Source organism: Charadrius vociferus, unplaced genomic scaffold (assembly GCF_000708025.1).
Source record: "Charadrius vociferus isolate BGI_N301 unplaced genomic scaffold, ASM70802v2 scaffold23, whole genome shotgun sequence".
NCBI lineage: Eukaryota > Metazoa > Chordata > Aves > Charadriiformes > Charadriidae > Charadrius > Charadrius vociferus.
This window is the reverse complement of record NW_009647676.1, coordinates 80,911-105,329: the sequence shown is the minus strand read 5'-3', so window position 1 is coordinate 105,329 and position 24,419 is coordinate 80,911. Positions and strand designations below refer to the sequence as shown.

Genomic DNA, 24,419 nt, shown 5'->3' with positions numbered 1-24,419 from the left:
AAGTACTGCTACGCCTTTGTCATCATGCATCAGTTTGGGGAATACATTGATTCATTCAGCACCATTACCTGCAGGCAAAACTGCTCTTGGGATGGGAAAAGATGACATTGTTTTCTTGCTATTTATGTTGTTTCTCTTTGGAGGAAAGGTCAGATATTCAGACTCTTCCATTGGTACTGCCTGTCAATGTGGAAGCAGCAAAAATGATCAGTAGCCATGTTCTTCTTCGAGGTGCTGGCCACTGCAAAGAAATTGGCTTTGAAAGGACTAGAGGGGATAAGCAGCAATGTAAGAATAAGCGTAACATAATCTGTATTTCATTTCCACTGAAGTTTTACCTTTATTTTCTTCAGATTTTCAGCTAATCTAATTTCAGCAGGGCCATCCTAGGCCCTGGAGTTTGTTATGTGGTGCTTCACTTTTGAGATCAGGCATGTACCAAATGAGCTCTCTTAGGAGCAGATTTAGCAAGCCTGCTCCCATGGTCCTGTGCCTGGAGCTGTCTTAGGCTGAGAGATCTATGAAGGTGGCACAGGGAAGGAAAGGATCCTTTTGTATCCTCTCTGTTCCCATCCTCTGTGGCAGGCAGAAGGAGTCAGTGATGGAGTCTCCCAAGGGAAACTGGCTTTCCTTTGAAGGAAAATGTTGGCTGAGAAGAGGTGAGGAGGCAGGGATTCTGAAGATTGACTACAGAAACAAGGCCTAAATCAGTAACTTATCATAAGGCCCAAGGCAAGGGTCATGCTGTGCTGTTCTTTAGGTTGGAGCTGAAATCTGCCTTTGTTTCCTGCCTATCCTGAGAGGAAGAAATTATGTATGAGACCCGGGCCCTAACAAATCTATGCTGGTACAACAAGGAGGAGCAAAAGTTCCACCTGCCCCCTCTCTTCTGGTGCTCCTCTGCAAAGCAGAAAATGGTAGCCCTGTAGACTCTTCTGCTCTTTGCATGGCACCTTTTTGTCTGAATTTGAACCACTTTCTCCATTGAAAATATCACATGTATTTTGTGAAATGTGGCATGAGCACATAGGAGTTTTGCCAAAACTCAAAGGCATTGGCAAAATTCATGTATTCAAACCAGGTCCAGTTCTGTCTCATACATGCCTGTAGCTGTTTGTAATCTGGTGCTTGCCATCATCGGACACCTTATTTAAAATTCCACTGAGGAAGTCATTGCTGTGCATACACTGCAGTGCACTATGCAGTCTTGCAGTATGCACCTTTCTTGTACGTTGAGACAAATTTCAATTAATAGTAGTGACACCATTCGATAACTAAATTTTTTTATACAAAAATAAAGAGCATGACCATGTCCAATATAACTTATGAAATAGCTTATGAAGGGTAATAACTGCAACCTACGACAAGAACTATAGAGAAAGTTAACTTGCAGAACACTTTCCATCATTAGTCCACCTCAAATGTGATTGCTACATTGAGTTACACTTTTTAACATTCCTTTGTCCCTGATAGAAAAAAAAAACCACACCAGGGAAAGCACATTCAGAAATCAACTATCTAGAACTTCACTACAGAACAGTAAGTTTATCTTAAGCACCATAGAAAAAGATAAACGCTATCCTCTTCCATTTGGACAGAGATGTGGTCCTTTAGAAGAACCCAATTTGTCTTTCCCCAGTGACTGTGCATCACAGTTACCTAGGATGTAGGAATAGCTCATCCATGTGTCCATACTCAACCAGCAGCACTGGTGACCTCTGAAAGCTCATGTTGCTCTTCTGCTATCACAGTGGATAATGAACTGGCAAAGGCTGACAGGCTATGAAAAATGATCCCTCAGCTTTGCTACTGCTACAACAAAAGTGATTCTCTGACAACTCCTTGCAACAGCCATTCGAGTATCTCTTCCAAAAGTTTTCTGTTCTGCAGGTGAAGTGGCATTGGTGAGAAAACAAGACCTAAACACTGCAATGTGAAAACACTAACTTTTTATTTAAGGTTAACGTACCCATTCCAGTCTATAATGTGCTGTTCTATCAGAAATGTAGAAGACGGGTTCATTTTTCTCTATTCTACACAGTAACACCTTTCTATTTTGATCTTCTTTTTCAGTGTCAGTCTCATGGTTTCATTTCTTGTTGAACACTGGCTCATGTCATACCTGGTGACAGCACTGACGATGGCGGTTCATTTCAGTGTTAATAACCTGAGAGCAAAAGGAACCTACCGTCCTTCTTATCTGAAACTGAAGCATGGTGCTTTCTTTTCTTGGCTCTATACCCAGGAGGACAGTTTGGAGGTCCTTGAACTTTTGGCAGCTAACATTTTGATAGACACTCTTCAAGTTGCCACATCAGCGTTGGCATTACAGGGAGTTTAGAAGCCTAACTGGACTCTGTATTATACCTGATTTAGACTATACCAATATTTCCTCACCATCTAAAAAATTGTATTTATAATTTTTTATCTAAAATATGAAAACCATTTTGATATTGGACTTCACAGCAAAGTCATCATTAATACTTCCATCAGTAACATGTTCAATACAGTTGCATCTGTGTGCTAGGAGCACTTTTTCACATAATTTAGACTATAACATAGACTTTCTGTCTATGCCAGAAAATTCTACGCTGAGACTGATGTGCTCTCCATGTAATGATGAGATGACAGACAGAAGCAAGGAGAGTGGGATACAGGGTATGCACTACTGGGTCACAGGCAAGGGACAGGCAACAATCTCTGGATGTTTAAGAAGGGGACGCCTTCCAGACCCTGCAATGGAAAGCAAGAATCCCATGGCTCATCTTCCTTTAAATGCCCTGCTCTGTACAGATAATGATGGCTGCTTACCCTGGCAGCTGCTTCTCTGTGCAGGAGCCAGAAAACTCTAAGCTAAGACTGATGTTTCTCCGTATAATGATGAGATGACAGATTCACAGCTAAAGCATGAATATTTAGCTTAGCTGGAATACCCAGCTCCAACTGAGCTACAAATTGAGTAGTATGTCACACAAGAACAGGCTTTCTCATTTTTCAACATACTTGATTCAAGTAAGTAAAAGTGAGGAAAATAATGCAGAGAGAGTGGTAGAGAAAAACGTGGTCTAGATCTGATAACACAGGGTGGGAAATAGAAAACGGTACAGTCCCCGAGCTGTTCCTTACAACAGGAGAAATAGTGTGCATGCCTGAGGACAGCAGTTATGGCCCTCTTGCTTTTACTGATAAATCCACCCCTGAATTATAAAAACAATTCATAATCTAAAGAATATCTGGCATGAGTTCTGTGATATTATTTGAACTTGACTTTGTGTTTTATTTTAACCAATTTGCTTAAATTTACTCTTAGTACTTCTGGGGAAAACCTCAGGGGTCTTTCTGCTGGTTATGCGTACACCTCATCCATAATTCTAGTACCTGACAAAGACCTGGAATGCAGTTTATGAAGGACAACTAAATTTAAAGGGAAAGAAGTCTGTCCAGAGGTGCAATTATTTTTTTAATCTATCTGCCCTGATGATTTTGGACAGCAGGTTATGAGAGTGTCAGTGGATGCATCATTTTAAAGAATACTGTGACTAGCCTGAGAGATGGAGAAATACCCAAGTATAGAGATATGTATATAAAGTATATATATATGTACAAAAATATAGATATCTGTCTTGGAAAGCTACAACAGAATAACTTTGCCCCTCAGATAAAATATACCTCTGGTGTGTGTTAAATACTTTTGTAAACAGACTGCAAAGATTCTAGCAATTCAATTTTTAGGTTTCAGCTATGGGTCTGGTCTGATGAATTGAAATCTCAGGTAAATGTTAATTTTGGATTAATAATCCCTCAATATAGGGACCGAAAATTTTGTAGAACTTTATTCAAAATAGTTCTGAACTGAAATAGTTTTCAACTGAAAAACTGGCTTTTTGCTCATTGTGTTGTAAGAGAAATAAGGCTTTCTGAGGAAGGTAATATCTTCTATTAGATCAGCTTTCGGGCACAGAAGTTCTTCTCCTGGTCTACAAACCTTACCTTGCCTCCATGCTTAGATCACAAATGTACGAGTACCTTCTACAATATTAAAAGATGTTGTCCTTTTAAAGGACTATAAATATTCAGTAGTTTAAATATGAAGGTCAGGCAATGCACAGGACTACTCTGAAGCTTCATTTGGATTTCAAACTCAGTGAATTATGTAGGTCGGTAGTCCTGTAGGTCCCTAGGCTTGAACAGGTTTAATTTAGTCAGTAGTAATCCCAACACAAACCTTAGCAACTGGAGAGGGGAAAAAGAATGTCCATTGGAAACCAAAACTAAAGTGAAAACTCACATCCATCATTTGCAGAAATACTGTTTCCATCATTGCTTAAGCATACTGAGTCAACAGCCTTACTGCAGCGTTAAAGGAAAATTTAGCCTACTGTGATGTGCCAAAATAATGCTTAGCTGTCTAGGCTTCCAGGATATTGGTCATAAAATTAAAAGCTGGGTCAAACACTAGAGAATTAATTTAATATAATTAAAGCTAATAAAAGATCCCGTGTTCTGTCAGAACAATGTGTGTCATCAAAGCAGTTAGTAATATCATCACTTATTAAGATTACCTGACACTTTCCATTATAATACTCAGTATGCAGTTTGGTGACAAATTCATGACCCTCAGCCCCCAGGGATTACATATGCCATTCTGTATGTCTTCCATGTGTTGAACTCTTTCAGAGAAAACTTCAGCCATTTTCAAGAATGAGGAAAATGTCCTTTAAGGGTAGTTTCATGTGTTTACCATTCCTTAAAAAAAAAAAAAAAAAAAGGCTCTGTGTTTGGTCTTGACAATATAGTAGTGTCATTTACACCAAGGATGTGCCACTGAATGCACATGCTTATACAGTCAAAACATTTTAGTTGCTACATTCCCAGATTATTTGAATTTTAGTGGGTGTGACTAGGATTCTGATCTCAGTGCAGAAAGGAGAGGAAGATGGTTGAGGCTGTGAATGATGACAGGAGGAGAGATGACAAAGAATGAAGGGAAAGTGAGATTATGAGATGGGGTTGGATGAGGAAGGGAGTAGCTGAGTCTGATGGTATGAGGGAAACTGGTCCGATGAATTAAAGAACTAGTGGTGAAAGAGGATCAAATATGACTGCGGAAAAATAATGTAGGTTGAAAACAGAAGCTGCCTTAGTTAATTGTGGAGCCTGCTGTTGCCCCTTGTGAGACAGGATTTTGGGAATTAGGAGACTGATGGGAGTCTGAGGAGGGAGAGAAAATCTCAGATGGGATCATCAGTGGATGTGACACTGATTAAATACAAATAAGGAAATGAAAGGACTTGATTTGCTGAGACTGCGCAGGTATCAGGGACCAAGGGACTTGTCTGGAAAGGAGAGATTAGGATTTGCTAGGCAAGAAGATGGAAACTGAGTTGGAGAGCAGCAGATGAAATTGGAGAAGCAAAGAGAACGGGGTGGGGAGTCAGGAATTTGGAAAAGACAGGGTGAAATAAGTTTGAAGAGACAGAGCACAAGATATACATTATCAGGTCACGGGCAGGGAAATGGCAGTGATTTCTGAGTGTCTAAGAAGGGATTGCCGTCTGGACCCTGCAATGGGAGCCAGGAATCCTATGGCTTATCCTCCTTTAAACGCCCTGCCCTGTGAAGATGATGATGGCCACTTACCCAAGTATCTGCTTCTCTGTGCAAGAGCTGAGATGGGCAGAGAGCTCCCAGCCCCGCAGACCCCTGAAGATTCATCGGGGTGCCCCATGATGGAACTTCTGAGTTTCTTCCATTATTTTAAACATTAAGTTACACAAAGAGAAGCCCATTGTGCGGTTATGGTTGCAGAACTCAAGTGCTTTACATATTAGGTAATGCTAGCTTAAGGTTGCCTGTGTTGCCGGAATCTCATCATCTGAAAAGCAGTGATAAAAGTCCTATCTAACAGGAGTATTGTGCAGATTAATTGGGTATGCTTTGAAAAGTGCTACATGGTTTTATCATGTGTTTCTGTTTATTTTACTTTTGATTCAAAAATCATAGAAATAAATTGGTGGGTTCCAAATGGGAAAAATATATGAAACGTTATCTCCTTTCTCCTAAAGCCATACTACAAGCTACTGACGCTACAAAGAAAAATTAAAGCACATGAAAGCATGTTTTGTTTTTTCATGTGAATGTTTGGGTTTTTCCTATGCTGAAAAAATGGAAGACCATATGCAAATATATGGTCCCTGGCTTGCCTATCTATTTGAATACTAATCTGCATTTGAGTTTTCCTAACCTCAAAGTGGTATTCTAAGATAAGTGTTTATTGACAGGAACAACAAGCAATCCACATTTTTCAATTTAACTTATTAAAAAAGAAATTATCGAGAAACATGAGGCAAAAATATGTTTGCCTTTTTGTCTCTTTTCTAGTTGAGTGGGAAAAAATCACGTTGATAGGGGGAGCTGAAAGTTGGCATTATCAGGGTTGTTCATTTGTTAGTCTGGTAGACACTGCTTTTCATGAAAGCAGTAGTTAAATGCATGTCGCCATCTTTGCCATTTTTGGAACATACCATTTATATTCTTGTTGCAGAAGTTTTGTTAGCTTTATGGTCAGCTAGCATTGTCCATGTGTGTTGCTGTGCATACACACTCACTTTTGGGATTTGCATTTACACGTTAGGAATGCCTGTTGCTAACAGTGGAGGCAAGACAGTAGCGCTGCTCTCTCTCAATGCGAACAGACAGAATTTCTGACACTTGTGTATATATGGGATCAAAACTCAATGTAACATAGAACTGCCAGGGCTTCTTATTTTAACAAGCTATTACTTTTTTGTATTATTTTGGTGGTGGGGAAGGAGAGGGGGAACAGAAAGGCAATGGCGTTGTTCGAGTTGCTTCCGCGAAGGACAGACGTTTTGAAAAGTGTGTATGCTGTGCCTCCACTGGCATGGGGAACAGGAGGCTGGGACACTGCTGGTGAGCTTCGCTCTTCCTGCCACAGTCATGACATTCTGCACTAGCATCTGTGTTGCTGTGGATGATATTTCCTGTTAAACTGTTCATTAGCTGCTCAGAATATCAGTCAGAGCAGAGCAGGGTTTCTTCAGTATGCAGGTTATGCAATAGTTCATGAAATCTTTTCTTAGTATGTGCTGTCCTTAGAGAGTTACTTAGTTGCTTCTGTGATAAAAAATAAAAAATTTATTTTAAAATTGCATCTGTCTGCAGATGCAATTTTAAAATCTGCTCTTTTCAGGAAGAAATTGTGGTCTTCTTGTACAGACCTGGACATAAAACTGAGACATAGATATCTCTGATACATATCAAGTTAAGGATCACAGTATGTGCTTCATGATTCCACTTTTTCAAGTGAACAGATAACTTTTTATTTAAGCATGTTTGTGTACCTAAAAGGTATTTTTGCATTTCTGTAATTTCCATCATTTTCCAGATGATATGCTCCAAAATAAATTCAGAAAAGAAATATTGTTAGAAGGATGATTTATTTCCATTGCCATATACAAAATGAAGATAGTATGAGTCAAATTCTAGATGGACAAATGTTTTATCCGCATCTTGTTCATACTTCTTATTAAAGGTAAACTATAAATAGTTCAAAAATGGGTAGTTAATACTTTGCAGGTTTTATAAATTTGTTATGGATTACAGCAGTGTGTTCCAGGCAGTTAGGTCAAATATATTAATAAATGGCTAGTTAATTGTTACTGATTATTATTAAATTATTATTGTTTATTTTAAATAAAATTTGAAATAAATTATTAAGCCTTTTCACTGTGAACATAATATAGGGGGAAACAAGAAGCGCTGAATGACTAACTTAGAATATAAAAAAGATCTCAGTTCTGGAACAACACTATGTTTGTTTAATTTCTACATGAGTTTAAAAGCAAAGGCAATTAAGATGTAAAGAAAGAAGAGAATGAATCTACACAGGATAAATCTCAGGTATACAAAAGTGGATATATTGATGCTCTCTCTCTCCAAGGAAAAGAGAGCCTGGCTTCTTTATCCTCAGTGTGGCTGCAAGGAAAAAGGACACAGTTTTGCCTTTTGAAGTACAAAACATTTCTGAAAAATGCTGAAATCACAGGGGTATGTGTGAGAGTTAACACCTAACCCCCTGAGATGAGGCTAATGGTTCATAATCCTACCAGTAGGACTGACACCTAAGCCTGCTCAGAAAATGCTCTCCAAAAATCCTGCCCTGCTTCTGCATTTAGTCATCCTGAAACACTGAGCTGAGCACTTCGACGAGGCCCAGATTTCAGCTCTGAAATGTATGGCAACTTATTCATCATTTAGGTACAGGTGATTGATCTGCTCTTTAAAAATATATGTAGTATTTAGAGGAAGCCACCTTTTGTATAGTAGCCAAGAGATTAGAGCTCCTCCACAGAACCAGAAGTCCTGGGCTCAGCATCGTCCTCAACCCCTTTCACCCACCGAAGGAGTGGTGCCGGGACACTTGGGCTCCACCCCAAAACCCAGCCCATGGCATGCCATGGTGTTGCACGGGGCTGTGATTATTTTGATACAAAGATCCTGTTTAGACAGCACAGCCCCGGCCTTGGATTCCCAACCTCAGAGCAGCTTCTGAATTTTGTTTTAGGGAGCAGCTGGAAAGGAGCAGGGCTGGAAGCCTCCCAGGGTAGCACTTCTCTGAAAGGGAACTGAGTCATGCTCCTTTTCTGTTTGCTATCTCTGTAGCCCTATGAATTGTGCATTTCTTTCCACGCAGTGGCACAGCTTCAGCTATGACTCCTACTGCAGTTTTGCTTTGAGCCTAGTTGCTAGGAGATGGCAGCTCTGAGTTCAGGTCCCTTCCTTACCACAGCTGGCAAAGACGTTGCATCCCAAATTTTCCACCTCTTTGCTGTGTATTGCAACAAGAAGCCAGAACTCGGTCTCCCACTTCTTGGCCACATGCTCTAACACGTGGGATGGTATGCACCAAGGTGCACCAAGCGCCCTTGCTGTGCCCTCTGGCTAGGCTCTCCTTGCTGTGCTCTGCTAGAAGCTCAGTGCACCAGCTCTGCAAGAAACTCACTGCTAAGTTTTCAGTGCACTGACTAGAGGGGCTCTGGAGGACGTGTAAATTCAGGCACAGAAAACTTGTGGGTTCCAGACAGTCAGGAAAAGGAGACAATCCCTGAGATACTCTGCTGGTCTATAGAAGTTAGACCCCTTTGCACTGCACCTCTTGAACACAGTCCAGTCCTTGATAAATTTGCAGAAGATCCCTTACTGGTGTTTGAGAGAATAAAATGAGGCTCTAAGTGAGCCTATGGCAGGAAGTATCATCTAATTTTAAACATAAGGATCCAGAACATCTCAGCCATGAGAGTGTTAAAGATTTGGATGATGATTTAAGCTTTGTTGCCAAGATAGAACTTTATTGTATAGCTCATGAATATTTTCTCATAGAAAATAATACATTTTCTTTTGTAAGAGACAGCAATGACCTTTGGAGATAAAAGGTAAATGATATTAAAGTTGAATTCCTGGCAAAAATAAATTGCTATTTTGGCCCTTTGTTTAAGTCTATTATTACTTAAGAAAATGCATAGGAGTCTACTTTGGCCAACTCTCTTAAAAATGCAAAGCTTTGCCTCAGCTCATATTAGTGCCCAAGAGGCCTCATTCTGATTGTTTATGGCATTAATTATCTGATGGTTCAGTGTTCTGTATTAAATATTAAAATTTCTGTTAATAATATATATTCCTTCTCCTGAGTCATCTCAGTTGTGCCCAAGTCTCTTTCACCAATAAATATCTATGAGACAGGAATATCTTCATCTCAGAAAAGTTGGTAGTGTCTTATTTGAAGGTAGGAACCGACAACTGCTTCTAATGCAGACAGGAAAGCCTCTTCAGAACCCCTTTTGCTTCGACACAGACTGGATACTGAACTATTTGACCCCTCTGTGCTGGTATATACATTCTATTTTTAAGTAAACATTGTAGAAAAGGTTTGAGATATTTTATTGCATTCTTAATAAGGTTAGTATATTTACCAACCACGAAAGGGTTGTGCAGAAGAGAGAGGCATAAAATGGACAAAATCTTACACAAAGGGGAGATAACTCTAACAGATCATTTTTCAGTTAACTACACTGGAAAGGTCTGCAAACATTCTCACTGCTATTTTTTTAGATACTGATCTTCCATAGATCCATTTTATTTGAAATCACTGAAATATATTTTCATTAGAGAAGAGTGTAAAATCAGGCCCATAAAAAAAAGTCTACAATTCAAAAGAAACAAAGAATTTCAAATACATTTGCAGACTAAATCAGAAATTCTAGTGCTCAGGTCCCTGTGGTGGGCTGAGCAGTCAACACACTGTTAATTTTCCTTGTTTCCAACTACTAAAATGTATGAAATATTCTCTTAATGCTTTTCTTTTTTTCACTTGTGTCATTACTAAAGTTGCCACAGGGGCATTCTGTGATCACGAGTGGAGGTGAGGTGCTCTAAGCAGTAGCTATGGTAAGTGCAGCTGGGGAAAAATACACTTTCACCTGAAACATGATCTCCTTTAGGGGAAAATTGGAGGGCTGTTGTGCCAAATCCTGTTAAATATTATGCAAGTATCTAAGAGGCAAAGAGGGAGCATTGAGGGGGACTCATGATGTACAGTCACTGCTCATACACAGATAACAAATGCTTTCAAGTCACGTTTGTAGAGACATCCTTACTGCTTGGCCTTTGTGTGGATGGACACTCACTCAGCCCTCTGCAAACACAGGAAACGCTTTATTCCATTCCTCTATTCCTTCTGTCATTTCTGAGGCAGATACATCAAAAGAAGTAGTCGGTGCATTCTGTATTGGTTTGTCTTATCGAGAAAGATATGATTCTCTGGCTCAGAAGAGTCATTCCTGTACTCAGAAAGTAATGGCTTTTTTCTATCCTTTCCCACGCTATTTCTGGACAGAGTTGGGTTTTGCAGGAGACTGAGCTCTTCGGGGTGAGAGGATGCTTCTTCTCCTTTGAGAACCAGTATGGTTGGCTTGTGGAGCACAAAAAAAATGAATATTCTCAGACTTATAGGAATATAGACATATAGGAAACCTGTATGTTTGCTTATTTCCATTGTTTCTTTTCAGCTGATATTTTGTCAATCAGAAACACATCTGTGCTTGTTTAACATGTATTATACCTTTCTGAAAGCAATAGATGTGGAGTTGTAACAATGGAAAAGACCCTCTTGTGCAAGGTAAAATGTAACAATAATTCAAACCCTTTTCTTGTTTTCGCAGGACGAGGCTGCTCCAGCTGACAAGCAGTACAAACAGGAGCCAGCCCAGGTCACTTACTCAACATCAGCTGTTTCCAGCACACAGGAGGTGTTGTACATCAATGGCAATGGGACCTACAGTTACCATAGTTACAGAGGGCTTGGAGGTGGGCTGCTAAATCTCAACGATGCTTCTAGCAGTGGTGAGTTTCCTTACAAAATGTGCCTCTGTGTGTATGTGCTCATGTGTACGTTTCCCCCTGCTGTACAAAAAGCTACTCCAAGGGGTACAATATCCATAGGCTATTATCAGATAATGAACAGGAACACAATCCTGCAAACAGCTACTGCTGAGCAAAATACTTGCTCACTGTATGCTAGTCTCAATTCTTTCAGTTTCAAGGGACTAATTCACAATAGGGCGAGACTGAACCTGAAGTCTCTAACAAAGCTGAGTAAAAAATGCCAGGTTAGATCTTCAGTCGATTTGCATGACTTTATGAGGACCTACCCTGTCATTATTGTCCTCTCATACACTGATCACAAAATGAGGCCATTAGTATCTTTGTGGCTGGAGTTTGAAAACACCGAACTCCATATTTTGTAACACAAATAAATTGACCTAGATTTCTCACATGTTCTCTCTAGCTACTTCAATTTATTGCATATAAGGATCTGGCATACCGAGTGTTAAATGAGAAATCAGCATATCTGTAGAATCGTAGAATCGTAGAATGGTTAGGGTTGGAAGGGACCTTAAAAATCACCTCGTTCCAACCCCACTGCGGTGGTTAGGGATGCCTTCCACTTGATCAGGTTACTCAAATCCCATCCAACCAGGCCTTGAACATCCCCAGGGGTAGAGAAAGTACAACTTCTCTGGGCAACTTGTTCCAGTGTCTTACCACCCTCTAGGTGGTAAGGATTTCTTCCCAATGTCTGATCTAAATCTACCCTCTTTCAGTTTAAAACCTTTACCCCTTGTCCTATCACTACACTCCCTGACAAGTAGTCCCTCCCCATCTTTATATATCCATCTATACTAAAAATGATGCAGGCAATTATGTGTCACCATGAGGTTGTATGCCCCTCTGAAAAAAACAGTGGTGTCATTTATTTAGGCAACATTCCTTTCTTCTTACATTAGCAAGCTTTTGTTACAAACAAACGTAAGCAAATTCTATTATTCATTTGAAATAGTCCCCCGTATTAATTTCATACAAATTCAGACCAAAGGAAAAGGTTTGGCCTTTCTGATAACAAGGGTATTGTCTGTCTGTCAGAGAAAAGTGATTACTCTGGAAGCCTGAGGGTCTCTTGCCTCCAAGAATGGTATGTAAAAAATGTCTCAGAGGACTGAGAAATACCTGGGTTTTTGTCCTGGCTGATCCCCCTCTGGCTGAGGAGAGTGCTGCTTCAGGTACATGGGCTGACTTAGGTGAGATGGTAATTGTTCAGCTACAGCCTCTGTATTCAACACGCTAAGCAATTTTCAAAACACTATTAGGGCTGCAGCCCACAAGGAGTTATTGGTATGCGGTGTCCTGGTGACCTTCAGTCATGTCTGCTTCCTCACCCCCTCCCCGACAAAAAAATCCTCAAATGTCTTGCATTAAAAATCCTCAAATGATTTGCATTAAGTTTTCAAAAGGCTTTAAAAAGATAATATTTTAGTTGTCAAAAGTCTTTGACTTAAAGAGAGTGAATGATGATTGCAATTGTTTCCATATGCATGAAAAACACATCTGAGGTACTGAATATGATCTCTGATCAAATATTTTCATAAGAGTAAGACAGGCTGTGGAAATTTGTTTGCTGGGAAAATCAACAAGAGCATTTCACATTGGAGCCAGAAGATCTGACCAAGTTCCCTCTGAAAACAGTTAGCATTTGCACTTTCACCCAACTAAGAGTAGGATTAAACTCCCCATGTGTTATTTGTCAGCAGAAGCCATCAGAATTGTTCTGGTTTACATAATCTTAAACTGTGAGGAATCACAACTGTTTTGTGTGCTTGTTCTTCTCTTCAAACCTCTTGTAATAGGATACATTTTCATAGCCCACATTTTTCAGTGAATTATGGGATTTAGGCAAAAGTATTCTATGTCACTTCAGCATGCAATTTTAAAAAATGAGATACAAATTCAACATCATAAATTAGTATTACTTTCTGATTAGAAGCAACATTTTCCTTGTACCTTTAACGTAGAGGACTGAAGTGTTTTTTCACAATTAAAGCTCAAGATGGGTTTTGCAGGACAAAAAGTGGTTATTCAGGAACTACCAGATGCTGCACAGCTAACATAGCCAGGGAAATGTGCAGTGTACTGCATTTCTTTGTGTAGCATCACTGGGGTGAAGGGACCAGTGGATGCTTACGATTTGCATACTAACATATGTTCAAACGTTTCTTCTTCCTTGCATTTCCCTACTTACACTGGAAAATTCTGTCTGTATGTCCTCTTACTTTGGATGACTAGTAAACCATTACACCTCTCCCAGATGGTTGTGCATAGTTGGAGCATTGTGCAAAGGTGTCCATCTTTTCCACAGGGATCCTACAGGGTCCAAAGCACATAAGCTCCACAAACCAAAAGTCTGCATGCCAGCACTTGGAAACCAGTTGTTGATGCTAACAATCTAGCTGGCTGCTGATTTGTGACCCACCTGCCATTTCAGGAAGATCATTAGGAAAGTTGTGGAAAGGCAACTCCATCAGTTTCTTAGTTTCAATGACACAAAAGCAATCAGTAGCCAACCTAATTATCTCTTGGCTATTGAGGGTAAAGTGCTCTTGCTCCATCAGCTGGTTTCCCTGTTGGAGAAATGGGAGGGCTTGGAGGCCAGTTCTTTGGCATCTGTCAGTCCTCTCTGATACGTCCATGGATATTTGCTTTTTCATTTGTAGACTGAAAAGAGTGGGTGGGCTTGCAGTTCAGAGGGGTAACCATTGCCCTCCTGACAGACCTCACAGGACAGTTGTTTGCAATCATTACTCTGTTTCAAGGACTCCCCTTCCAAACATATGCAAGGCTGTTAGGATGGTTAATGAGTTCCCTCTCTGGAGAACAGGATATTTGCTTGCAAATTGTTTTCAGGACCTAAGAAGTAATTTAAGAATGCATTTCCTTTTCAGTTTAGTAACCCATCAAATGTTCTTGTCACGTTTACAAATGTTCTAGTGTAAAAATAAATATACACCTCAGTCAAGATGTGTGTATAAACAAATACCGTCTGGTTTTGTGTATCTGTTAAAACAGAAAAAAAGGAGAAGTTGCAAAAGCTAGCTAAAACTCACTGCTTAAATACTTATTTCTGGACCTTTCCCCACAGTAGTATAATGACTATGTCCAATTAGCTTCTATCTAGCAGTCCAACAGATGCATGTATTTTGTATGCTGTGACTCATTTAATTTGGTTATTTCCTCCCCTATAAAGTTCATCCCCACTTTGAACCCATCTTACAGACTTCGCTATCTGCTCGCCCAACTGTTTGGTGGCTCTGGCTCAGGGACCTCTCTGTGCCTGCTGTTGCAGTGCTTCCCTTCTCAGCCTGTCCTTCCACATGGCTAATTACAGAACCATAATTAGCTCCTTACACAACTGTGTGGGGCAAGCCTTCGTGCAACTGCTCAATATGAGCAAGCAGAATGCAACAGCTTGTATAGTGACCCCTCCTTTATTGTGGGCAGGAAAAAAGCACAGCAGGAAAAGCCTAGGGCTTACAGCACTTTTCCCCTGCTTTTAAACCCTTTAGGCCAAGCCAGCTCATCTGGAAAGCTTCACACCATCACCAAGCAATCTGTGGGTTGACAGAGCCTCTGTCAGCCTGTACATGGGCTGGGGAGAAGCTTTTGGACATGTTGTCTTTGATTCTTGCAGATGTTAAAGGAGAGCTGCTCTTTGAGATGGGTGGATTTCCACAGCTGTCTTTTTTAAGGCTAATGCAGTTCATGCTACAGAACTGAACAGGGAACCTACAAAGTGGGGTAGCCCAGTAGGTGTAAACAAAATTTGCTTGCCAGCTCCTAGCCAGCTACAAAGGCTTCAGCTGGCCCCGCTCCATCACACCTGGACCGAACTTGGAGGGACGCCCAGCTTGATGGCAGGAGGGTGAGGACAGGAGACAGGCTGCTCTGTTGAGAGCAAAATCTGTTGCTGCCACCAGAAGATGTAGAAGTCCCTGCATGCTGCCTGAGCCTCTCCTGAGAGAGTGGGATCACCCTGCCTCCCCACGTTTCTGTCCAGTGGGTTTCTGTCTGCCCTCTCCCCATGACCGTCAACTGTCAGCACTCTCTGAAGCCAGGGTGGGTTTGTCAGAATCTTGCTCTCAACAGCCACTTTGTTTCCTGATGTCCATTTTGCTTGAAAAGTGTGGAGAGTGTTTCTGCGGCCATTGCTGGGTTTCCTGGAGATGATTTGGGGCTGTTTCTTCTGCATCGTTGTCTGGTTTTCTGGGCAGAAATGACAGTCATTTCCCTTTGTGTGTGTAAAAAGAGAGGGTGTTTCAGACTCAGTGGCAGACTGGCCACACAGGACATGCCCTCATGTCATGGTAAAACAAAGCAGCTGTTGTGTCTCTGTTTCTCTACACAGATCTGCAGCCTACCTCCACCACAGCCACAACTCAGCACTGCATCCCAGGCACCACAAACGTCCAGTCCCCTTCCAGCTCAGGTGAGTCCTCCCGCTGAATCCAAATGCATTCACACCACAAGCAAATCCTGAGCCCTGGCAGGCTTCGCCTTCAGCCTCCTCTGGCCCACAGGGTGGGCCCACAGACCATGACCAATGGTCCCATGGTCCAGCTGGTAGCTGCTGGACTCCCACAACACCTGTCACCTCTCCCTGCTGCTCCCTTCCAGATGCCCAGAAGGGCTGTGCTGTCGTGGTCATTCCCTGCTTTAGCCAGGCCTCTTACCCATGTGCAGGTCAGCCTTCCTGGTCCTTCTGCCTCCCAATCCTTCAGGCGGTGCAGCCCTGCTGAAGACAACAGGGTAGTTGGGAGAAGCACCTGGAGCTGATGCTGAGAATATCCAGTTTGAAAGTGCTGACTGGGTTACCCACAGCACAGCTGGCCATGATGTAGGCATTGAATGGGGTTTTTGCTGTGGTTGCTGTCTCCAGCTCTTCTTTATACCTCTACTCTTGCACAGTCTCCTGTGTTCTTGGTGCTACCCTGATGGCATCAAAGTGGAGACAGAGAGGAAAGACAAAACAGCTTGTCTCTAACACAGCTGGAGCCTGGGGCATGAAGAGACACAGAACAAGAGCAGTAGAGTTAGGAACTTGGAGACTGGTTTTAGTTCCATTTAAAAAACGCAAAATGTGGAGTTGGGAGAGGTTAAATGGTTTGACCTATGTTGTGGCAAAGGTAGGCATTTCTTGCTGGGAAATGCTGGCTGAATTCTATATTAAGATCATCCTCACGTTCCTCTTCCCCTTTCCTCCTCCTCTTCAAATTATCGGATACATGGCATATGCAAGTACTACTCTGCTCCCACCATAGGAATGGAGACGGAACGTCTGTGGGTATACTTGGCAGTATCCTACTTTTTTACCTTTGCATAAAGTTCAGGAAATAGCCATTAAGGCAAGATGGGTGTATGCCCCATAATTAATCTCCTGTGGTGGACAGGAAACATTATTGAAGGACATCACACAATCATTTCATCACAAACCAGTGCGTTTGCTGATTGTTGAAAATGCATGATGTTCAGTGACTATAGGCATTTCTGTGTTGTCACATCTATTTCCTCAGGCAACATGGCAGTTTTTTTCTTCTATCTAAACTAGCTGAAGGTATGTTTTCCAGAAAGAAAGGTGTAGAAGGTAGAAAGCAGCTTAAAAGGTCTAATTCATTAGTCCCTCTTTTCTAGATCTGAGATTTCCTGGCACTAGAAGCAATAGTTTTAGGCACATCTGCTCTTTGTTTGAAGGCAGGAGAGAAAGAAACATTGACAGATGCATAATATCACAATAAAACTTTCTTGCAATAATAAATACATCTGATTCGGAAAAAAAGTAACATACTTTGATAGTTGTTCTATTTAGTTTTATTGGAGTATATGAGAACCTAGAACATACTTCTAAAGCCATTCATGGGGAAAAAAGGCAGAAAGGAGAATAAGTGCAATAGAAAAGATGCACAAGAGAGATTTCAAAGCGTGGGCATATGTATTTTTCTATAAAAAAGTGCCACTCCTTTTTGCGTCTTCACTGATGAAAAAGGTTGCTTAACTATTAATGAAAATGTAGAAACATAGATGTTTAAGAACATATAGCTTTTAAAAATCATTTTTCCTTATTCTGAATTATCATCTGCAATAGTGATAACCATTTTGAGAGTCATTGACACATTTATTATTCTTTCAGTAGTTGTTAATTATAAGATTGGTAGCTACCCAGTGACAGCATACAATTCTTAAGGGATTTTTGCTGAGACAGTTGATAGCGTCTAAGCAATCAGTAACAGCACATCTACATCTGACCCATATTTTAGAATTTGATATAAATCATGTTGCTAATGAGTAGTGCATGAGGCAATAACTAGTTCCATTTAAGACTTTCAATTTACAAAAAGAGCCATTTGTCCAGCAGTATATTTAATGGCAGATATTCCTAGAAGCTAATTTGATAAATGATTGTCTAGCACATGAAAAGTGGGGTTTCAGAGTTACCATATTCAGCTTGATGTGGTTCCAACAAGAGCAATTTCACCTTACAGGGAAATTAGGTCTATGTAACTGGACTGAGGTGGTAAATCAAAAATACTTCCATGTTAAAGTGTCCATCAAATGGCCACAACAAGAGGCATAGGAACAACACTTCAGTCTTCTCAGCGTATAAGGGAAAGGATCTGTCTCAGCAATTTGTTTAACCTGCTGCTTAAGAGAATGTTGTGCTGTTATAAAAACATGGGAGGTGACAATTGTGAATTACAATAGTATGCACTGAGAGAAATAAATAATTAAAAAATAAATATCCTGTCTTCATCTCTGCGATATATGCTTAATCTTTTCTTACACACTGTCAGAGACATTGTGGAACCTGATAATATCTTCAGTCAAGATTTTTAATTGTCCTGAAGTACTCCAGGATAGGAAGCACTATGCTAAAATGTGCAGTATCACTTTGAAGGAACCTGATACTGCAAAATTCATTGCAAAAATATTCAGATTTCTCTCTGTATAAGGATACACTTCCTTGCTCCTGTAAAGACTGGCAGCTTAATAAATAATGTTAAGTACACTAAGGAAATAGTTCTGTTTAAAGTAAGGATAGTTATTAAAAGAAACGGTGGCAAAGCTGTTCAGTTTTCTCTAGATTTAGTCGTCCGTAGTGATGACTTCTGCAGATAGAGGTACACGAAGTGTCTACCTTAACCAGCTATTTTAAACCTTCAGAATATTTGTGATTTATTTGTCTGGTTAAAGAAATTCCGTGGATATTTATTAGTAAAATTTAGGTTCCTGTGTTTCAATAGCTGATTTGCATAAAATTACACAGGAAAAATCTACGCTGTAAGAATAAGATGCATTTATTCCTTATTTTCTGAATGACTAGGTATGACTGATGAAGTGACAGGTAAGTTATAGCATTTTTAGCATGTAGCAGCCTGGTCAACCTTTGAGAGTCAGTAATACTGCCAGTGAGTGTCTATCATAGCTATTAAAAGCTGAGACCAGTATAATACATCCTGGGTATAGTCTCTGAGTGAGGTATTCTCCCAGATATAAAGCTTGGGCTGTCATAGGCAATCTTTGGAGGTGCGGTGTAGGGGTCACATAACATAATTAAAAGAAGAACTAAGATCCTTATCCCCACATCAAGCGTGGCTTGTTCTCTTTCTGTTCAGCTCTCTGCCAGCTCATGCAGCTTCTCTTCCTGAAAAGGCACGGGTGTACTCACTGCCCTGAAACCATAGCCATGAACACTCTTCTGTGTGTGTGGAATTCTTTGCTTTTTTGCTCAGGGGGCTTTTCTTTGAGGGGAAGGAGGACAGTACTGTGACTTGTCAAGTACAAGGCAGGAGTTGGGGAGCGAAGTAAAATTCTATTTTCCTAGTATATAGAAATAATAAAAAAAATCAAGTAATATGAAGTAGCTGGGGTAAGTTAAAATGTGAGATTTCTTATTTCCTTTATATACAAGAACTCTGTACAACACAGGTCTCCCAGACCAAGAGGAATTGTGGGTCCTGATGGTTGCTTGTATACGCAGGATGCAGATGTGTACCTGCACAAAACTTTATTTCCAGTACCTTCACAGATTGAAAGATACACATCCTGAAAACTTTCCTCATGACAGTTAATCTGGAATTACAGGGCCAGACCTTCAGTTTGTGTAAATTACTGTGACCCTATAGATTTGTGAGGAGTTACACTGATTTATGCATGCTGGACATCTGGTCTTCTCCTAGTTTTCCTTTCAGAGCACTGCTTTTACTTTGTGTCATCAATTTTTGTAGGAAAAAACCTCAGAAATGTAAGCAAGCACTTATTTTCTACTTATAAGTGAAATGAACTTAATATCCTATTCAATCACTTAAAAATCTGGATTACCAATGAGAAAAGCCCTTCGGTTTCGTTTCAGAAAAACATGCGCTCTGCTGCAGAAGCTCTGTTCTGCCATATATTGTGTGTGTGTTTTTGTCTGTGACATGAATGAGAGTCGAGGAAAGAACATAAAAGTTAAAGTGGGTTCATATGGAGCACAATGCCCTCAATATGTCAGTGGTAGCTTTTTCACTACCGCCTCAATAAATATAGAAGTCTTTAATGGCTTCTTACAGCCATTCAGCCCAGCTGGCTTTATGATTTGTGTACCCTTCTTCGCTGTGCTGGGTTAAGATTTTACTTAGAAGTATCCTCTGAGCTTCTTCACACTGTGATGGTTTCCCTGCAGCGTGCGGTCACACCGAAACAAATTCACTGAGCTAATTGTCCTTTTTTTTATCCTTTGTACACTGGAAGTCATTTAAAAGTCAGTTCATTTATGCAGGTGTAAAACTGGGTAATACAGTTGTAAGGCTAAGTGCTGTTCATGCCAGTTGCATAGTAGGAAATAAGATCTAATAGGACCCTTTCTGTTTGAGTAGTTTCTTTTCATAGTCCCAGCTCTGCTTTCTTTCACTCAAGGGGAGATTTTCATTAACTTCAGTGAGTGTGGGGACATGGCAATCTCCACGTTCTTTGTGGTCTCAGCTGTATCTCTGCATAAACATAAAGAAACTAAAATAAATAAGGTTTATGACTAGATCTTCAGCTTCTGGAAATCAGTACATCTCCATTAGTGCTTAAGATATGAGTCTGGTTTTGAATCTTGTGATTATGGTGGGGTTATTTAGAAGAACCTTTAGAGTATGAGTTGGTGAGTTCTGTATTCTACAGTTGAATATGCTAAATTTTAAAATTATTCCAGTCTTTTTAGGAAGCAATGTCCACCCAGTGAACCAACGCTGAGAAAGCCTTGGCATTGACATACCTTGTTTGGGCAAAATTGAAAAGTGACATTTTTATCATAGGAAAGCTAGATACTCTGCTTTAGATAACTTGATCCCAATTTCCAGGAGATATGAAGATTAAGATCAGGCTAGTCTGATCTTCTGCCTGCCAGAGGTATAGATTTGCTACACTGTCAAAATGAATGTATTTTTCCAGATTTGCACAGAATAAACTGCTTGATAGGTATACTTGCCCTGTGTATCCTTCTACGTTTAAAAAAGTCCTCAGTTCAATTCCACCTGTCCAAATTTACGCTCCAGGAAGAAAAAATGTATTGTGCTAAGTGGAGAACGCAAACATCTCATCAAAGCAGCATATATCTTAGCTGATTAATAACTGTAGTCAAACAACCGGGGAAATTCCACACAAAGCCAAACTTCTTGAGGGCAGATGGTTTTGCCGATCACAATAACCTGCGGTCTGCCCCAGGAGTGCTGTCTTCTGCACGCAGCATATGTGGTCTTGAGAATATTCTTTGATGAAGAGTACTAAGCCTATTGGTATAAGGTGCCACTGCAACATGGTGATTGCTGCAGATTCTCTTGTCAGTGTTCAGACTTTACAAGATTTTTGCAATATATTGCCAGCTTTATGCAGTCCCGCCAGATGATTGTGTACTCCTCATTGTAGCAGACAGATTGTCACCAACCTAATCTCATTCATGAGCAGCTATTTGTATAAGTGATCGCATGGTGGCAGGGCTAGTTGAGTGAATGACCATTTATCTATGTCTGTAAGGGATTCACAATCTGGCCACATGCTGATTGAAGCATAAAATGTGAAAATAGATATCTAGAGAACATAAATTTGATATTCTGTGATAAAGACTGCAAGTGTGCAGATTGCCATGAAGGCTACGATGGCAGCTGGAGCTGGGGGAGGCACAGGGGGTGAACCTTCTGCCTGCTCACCAACGTCAGATCCCAGGGCAGTGTTGGGGTGCGAGTGGCTTATGCTGGTGGGATACCCCCCAGAGGGTAATTTTCTGCTGGCGGTGGACTTGGCCCTCGTGTTAGTTAAGTAGAACTTAAAGAGCGTGTGTCATGTAGAAATATAAATCACTGTGATTCCTGTCAAGGCAACTGGCAATTGAACAGTTATTGCTTGTTTCTGCTACTTCTTACTGGCATGCAGCTGAGAGCAGATTTTGCTACTCTGCATTTGTAGCTGCAAACCTGTGAAACGTCTTTGGCAGCAGATCTGAAGCTTCTTTTCTTTTCCTTTGTTATCTGCAGGTCCAACAGATCTCAGTATGAAGAGGCAGTTAGCAACCAGCTCTGGATCCTCCAGTAGTTCAAGCTCTAGACCCCAGCTGAGTCCGACTGAAATAAATGCAGTGAGGCAACTTGTGGCAGGGTACCGAGAATCAGCCGCATTTTTATTGCGTTCTGCAGATGAACTGGAAAACCTTATTTTGCAGCAGAACTGAGTCATGTGACCTTCACACTGGCCTGGTCTTATCTCAGAGTTTCCACTAATGACATTTTGATTTCCCAGAGCACACACTTCAGTTACTGCACAGTCTTTTAGGAGAGTTAATTACCATAATGCCACACTGTTCTTGATCCATAAAGTGATGTGTTAAGGTGCTTCAAGTGAACTTTGACCTCTGGTATTTCCGAGGTACTTTACTGTGTCCAGCCTATTGCTTTTGTTTTAGTGTGTCAGCATAAATATCGAAAAAGTGGCTAGAAATTAACTCGTTCTAACAAGTGGAGGAAACAGAAGATGCTGTGACGGTTTTTAAAAAAAACCATTGTTCAAGATCCAAGTGCAATATTAGTGGAATGTGATACTGACTCATTGGACTTAAAGCTGCAGTATATGGCAAAACGTTGCCAAATGTCCTGTTGCTACAGGGCACAATTGCAATTAAAAGGATCTTGTATTTTAAAAAAATGTAATTTTTATAAAAAACAAAACAAAAGATTTTTGTTTTCATTCAAGATTTTTCATTTTTACTTTGGTAAACTTTTTCACTGGTCCTGAAAATGTTTTGAGGAGCTATTGTAAGTCCCCCCTTCCTCTCTTGAACCCCTGACTGTGCCCTTCTACCCAACTTCATATTCTTTCTACAACGAGTAACTCTTGATGCTGGATAATTCTTCCCCCCTGTACTGTAAATTGTCATCTACGGAACACCTTCCAAAGGAAGCATGCATTTCCTGCATTCATACCATTCTCAACTCCATTCTGTAATATATTGCAGCTTTACTAGCAATTAATAAAGAGTTGAGGGTTTTTTAAAAAAGACATATCATTGAGGAAAAAAAAAAAGATAAATTGATTTCTTACAGTGAACTCATCGAACTCCATGATCACTGCTGCTGTCCTATACAAGTCCCTCTAGTTGTGATTGGATGTAGGTGGTGAATGTTAAGAGGTTGCAAGTGACAATCTGAAAATTTGCACTCTTGTGTGTATTTATTTTGTTTTCCTTAATTTAAACAAAATTCTTACAGAGGAAGGTCTTGACACTTCTGGTATGATTTGTATAATTCCCAGGCCTAGCTAAAACCTGTACAAAACTGTAAATGGATGCAGCTGCAACTATAATAAAACTCTTCTTTCCCCTCCCCCACTCTTCCCAACCCCTCTATTTCTTATTTTATAATATTGATTACACATTAATGGTGTTTTCTTTGTGCACTACGGCAGGCTTATTTTTAAGCATATAGAAAAAAGTACTTTAGTTTTTGCTTACTGTACTATCTGTTCTGTTGTTTAGCTTTTGTTGAATAACAAGTTTCTTGTGCATTCCTAAATTTGCCTTATTTCATGTACAAAATTTTATGTAATTCCGTTTTTGACAATGAGTTTAAGGCATCGGTGATATTTTATATCTACTTGTTACATATAGTTTTCCAAGTAATGACTGTGATTGTGACCAAGTAATGTGCACTTTTTCTTGTAACTGTGGACATTGCTATGCTTTTTTTTCTCTAGTGTTTCTAGAATTACTGTTGCTTACAGTTATGTAAAAGAAAAAGAACTTTTGTGATACTGTTGGTGAATATTAATGTGAAAAAGCCTATGAAATATGAGTATTTTGGAGGTACATAGATACACAAACATCTCTAAGTTGTGGACTGATGTTCACATATTTAAGTGAGAATTCAAAACCTGAGGGCTGGAATCATTTCCTCTGTTTTGTTTGGGTAAATAAACAGATTTCTGTGTTTAAATACATGATTGTGAAACATTATAACATTTAAATTGACATAGCATTTAAAGCTGTAAATGTTATTGTCTTTAAACAGGAAAAAGGACCTCTCAGTCCAATTCATGCAGACACCCAAACTTCTTTTCTCAAAAATTTTGAGTCAATACAGTAGGCTGATCGAGCTGGAGATTTGTGTTAATGAAGAATGTCCTCAATAAGAGCAGAAGCAGGTGGTCCATAAATCATGAAGTCTGAGTCAGTAGCATTGTATAATTTTAAGTTGGCTGGAGGCAACACCATTTTGCTACACTGCATTTATTCTTAAAAATCTATTGATGCCTTTTTAAAGGCACTTGTTCTTGGATATGAGAATATTGTTGCAAATTCTTACTAGTTGCTACCCATGACTTGAGAAATGCTTTTGCTCCTAACATCTTCTCACCATGCCTGTGAAGGCCTATAGCTCGTCTCTACCATAGATGTGTGGTTCCCTCAACTTTTGTCTCACCAGGCATTCAGAAATCTGTTAGCA

The 24,419-nt window shown here is 40.1% G+C and overlaps 1 protein-coding gene across 4 annotated transcripts in view; it reads left to right on the top strand.

Moving 5' to 3' along the window:
• NOL4 (nucleolar protein 4) overlaps positions 1-22,153 on the top strand; it is a 195,958-nt gene extending 173,805 nt beyond the window's left edge. For all 4 annotated transcript variants that reach the window (XM_009881112.1, XM_009881110.1, XM_009881109.1 and 1 more), the window contains 2 exons: positions 11,241-11,421; positions 21,960-22,153. In XM_009881112.1, coding sequence (XP_009879414.1) covers positions 11,241-11,421; positions 21,960-22,153 — 375 coding nt within the window. The remainder of the gene's footprint in view (positions 1-11,240; positions 11,422-21,959) is intronic.
• Positions 22,154-24,419: the final 2,266 nt, after the last annotated feature.